This window comes from Morone saxatilis, unplaced genomic scaffold (assembly GCF_004916995.1).
Source record: "Morone saxatilis isolate NCDOM2014 unplaced genomic scaffold, NCSU_SB_2.0 Contig16, whole genome shotgun sequence".
NCBI classification, from domain to species: Eukaryota; Metazoa; Chordata; class Actinopteri; family Moronidae; genus Morone; species Morone saxatilis.
In genome coordinates this window covers 25,446,696-25,449,311 of record NW_023339718.1, presented here as the reverse complement: position 1 = coordinate 25,449,311, position 2,616 = coordinate 25,446,696, and the positions used below count along the sequence as shown (strand labels likewise).

The window sequence follows — 2,616 nt, the reverse complement described above, 5'->3', positions numbered from 1 at the left end:
CCTTCTAGTGTCAAACTCAGCACAGACAATTAAAACAGCACACTGTAGGAGAAACTTTAAGAATCCATATCGTCAGACTCTTCTTGTGTTAGCATCTAGATTATTGTTAATTCAGCTTCAGTTTGTGCATTCATTATGAGTTTGTGTTTGTTTTATAGTTGTGCATAACTGACTCTGCCAGGGGATTCAAAGACAAGCTTGTCACACATATTTGTTGTGGAGCTCAAATGCTGTTGCAGTAAATAGACACATTCAAGTCCCGATCACTAAAAAATGAAAGCTGAATTCTCAAGATATGAACAAAATATGGTCATGGACAGTGTAAAAAATAGCCACCTGATACGATTAATCTTTCTCACTTAGGTGATTAGCTGTTTGATCCAGAAAAAATGTTGTCAGTGTTTCCCAAAACCCAAGGTGACCTCAAATGTCTTGTTTTGTCCACAACCCAAAGATATTCAGTTTACTGTCACAGAGGAGTAAAGGAACGAGAAAATATTCACATTTAAGAAGCTATAATAAGAGAATGTGGACATTTTCTCTTAAAAAATTACTCAAAAACGATTAATCGATTATCAAAATATTTGGAGATTAATTTAACAGCTGACAACTAATTGTATTGTCATTTCAGCTCTATTCATACTGTACATGAATATGATATATCTTCATTTGGTTGTCACAGGGCATTTGATAACAGTGGACTCAGCCTTCTTACAAGAACAAGAGCAGGCGGTTCTTGTCAGTCCAGTTCTGGACTACCAGGAATGGAGCTGTGTGAGGCTGGTGTACCAGATCACCGGAGGAGGTTCCCTGCAGCTCCACCTCAGACCAGACAGCGATAACTTTGACTACCGGCTCTGGACTGCCGACAAGGCCTCCGACAGCTGGCTCATTGCTAGTGTGGACCTCCCCAACACCACAATCCCCTACCAGGTAGGAATGGCTGTAAAGACACAGTTAATTAGTTATCCGTGTTTATAAGTTAGTATCTCTTGGAAGTACATCTACTCTGGTTATAAGTTTGTTCAAACTCACCCACTGTGGAATAGGAATAGGCTCCAGTCCCCCATGACGAAATGTTTGCTGCCCTCTTCCATAACAGAATTCTGAATATAAAATTAAATAAGTTTAGTGCACCTGTAGTCCTGTCAATATAGAGCTAGAGCTGAAGATTTTGGAAAGTGATACATTGGGTTTCAGCTTGGAGAAGAGTGGTGATTTCACACGCCACAAGTTCTCTTAGCATTTTTTAAATCTGTCGCTGAGCAGCAGCTCTCCCTCGTTTTTTGTGTCATAAATCTACAAATGTCCAACCACTACTACAGGGTTATAGACTACAGTCACTCTCATAACCCTGCTCTTGTTGCCAACTATGAGTGACTAGTACTCTGTTTCCACAGGAGGAACCTTTCTAAGAACTCAGAATCTTTATCTGTGTGAGACCACAGGGTCTATATTCAGTTCCTCAGTCATATTTGCAGCTGCCATAAAAGTCCCTGCTCTGTCGGTAGTGCCCTCTGATCACCCATCACCGATGGGTCTGATTATTGTTTTATGGTGGTTATCTACTAACACAGAAAGAAATAAGCATCAAACACTTTGTTTTGTTTTCATCTATTCATTACATGCAGAGATCATGAAGATCAGCGGAGCCACAGTAAATACAAAGTAAACACAAAGAATAACACCATGACTGTGTTGTTCTTTTCGTGTGTGTGACAGTTGTGTCTTAAACCATCCTTATTAGTTCCTCAGGTGTGATGGAAATGCAGACAGGAATGTGCAATATTGAATTGATTAATACACCACATGACACTGTATGTATATATATATATACATAGATATTAGCTTTGCTTGCTAATCTAAATTTAAAGAAAGCTAACCCTCCTTAAATACAGAGTGAGTTTGAGGCCAGTGCCCACAAGGGCAAAAAAGCAGTGATGTCATGTCAGCCTCTTTCTAAATTTAACTAGCTTCCTTATTGTTGACCAGAGCTCTAACCTCGTCCATAACTGTCTTCTCCGGAAGGAACAGTTCTTAAAATGAACAAACAGAACCTGAGAAAGAACAAATGGTGTAATGTGGTATTAACTTAAAACTCTGTAATAGAGACTGTGAGGTTGTTCCACATGCCATGCTGAGTTATGAGGGGAAAACAGAACTACATCACGTTGGTACTTAAAGTAATGGCATGACAGACATTTAAAAGGCTGACTGCACAGTTATCTCAAATTACTAAAGTCTAGCTACAGATCAGTGTATATAGCTCTAGAATTAGTACTTGCATTTTTGGCCAGTGGTCCACTGTCTGTAGGCAGATACAGTATGAACGCATTTATAGTGAGTAAGTTAGTCAAAGTTAGTGAGAGTGGATGTGTGAGGGATGATTCAGGCCTAGCTCATATGTGTCTTTCTAAGAACATACACTCGTTCTAAATTCCCTGACTTGGTTACCAGTAGAATGCAGAAAACTGGTTTAAAATGCTGCTACTGGTCTACAGATCACTCACTGGACTACAACCAAATTATATCTCTGACATGCTCTTTCCGTATGAACTGTCTAGAATAGTGGTTCATAACCTTTTTCCTTCAGGAGCCCTTTTCTGTCATTGAGTA

General features: G+C 39.4%; 1 protein-coding gene across 1 annotated transcript in view; it reads left to right on the top strand.

Annotated features, from left to right (window-relative positions):
- mamdc2a (MAM domain containing 2a) overlaps positions 1-2,616 on the top strand; it is a gene marked incomplete in the record, with an annotated part of 25,989 nt that overhangs the window by 8,768 nt on the left and 14,605 nt on the right. The window contains 1 exon segment of the mRNA XM_035657655.1: positions 683-933. Coding sequence (XP_035513548.1) covers positions 683-933 — 251 coding nt within the window.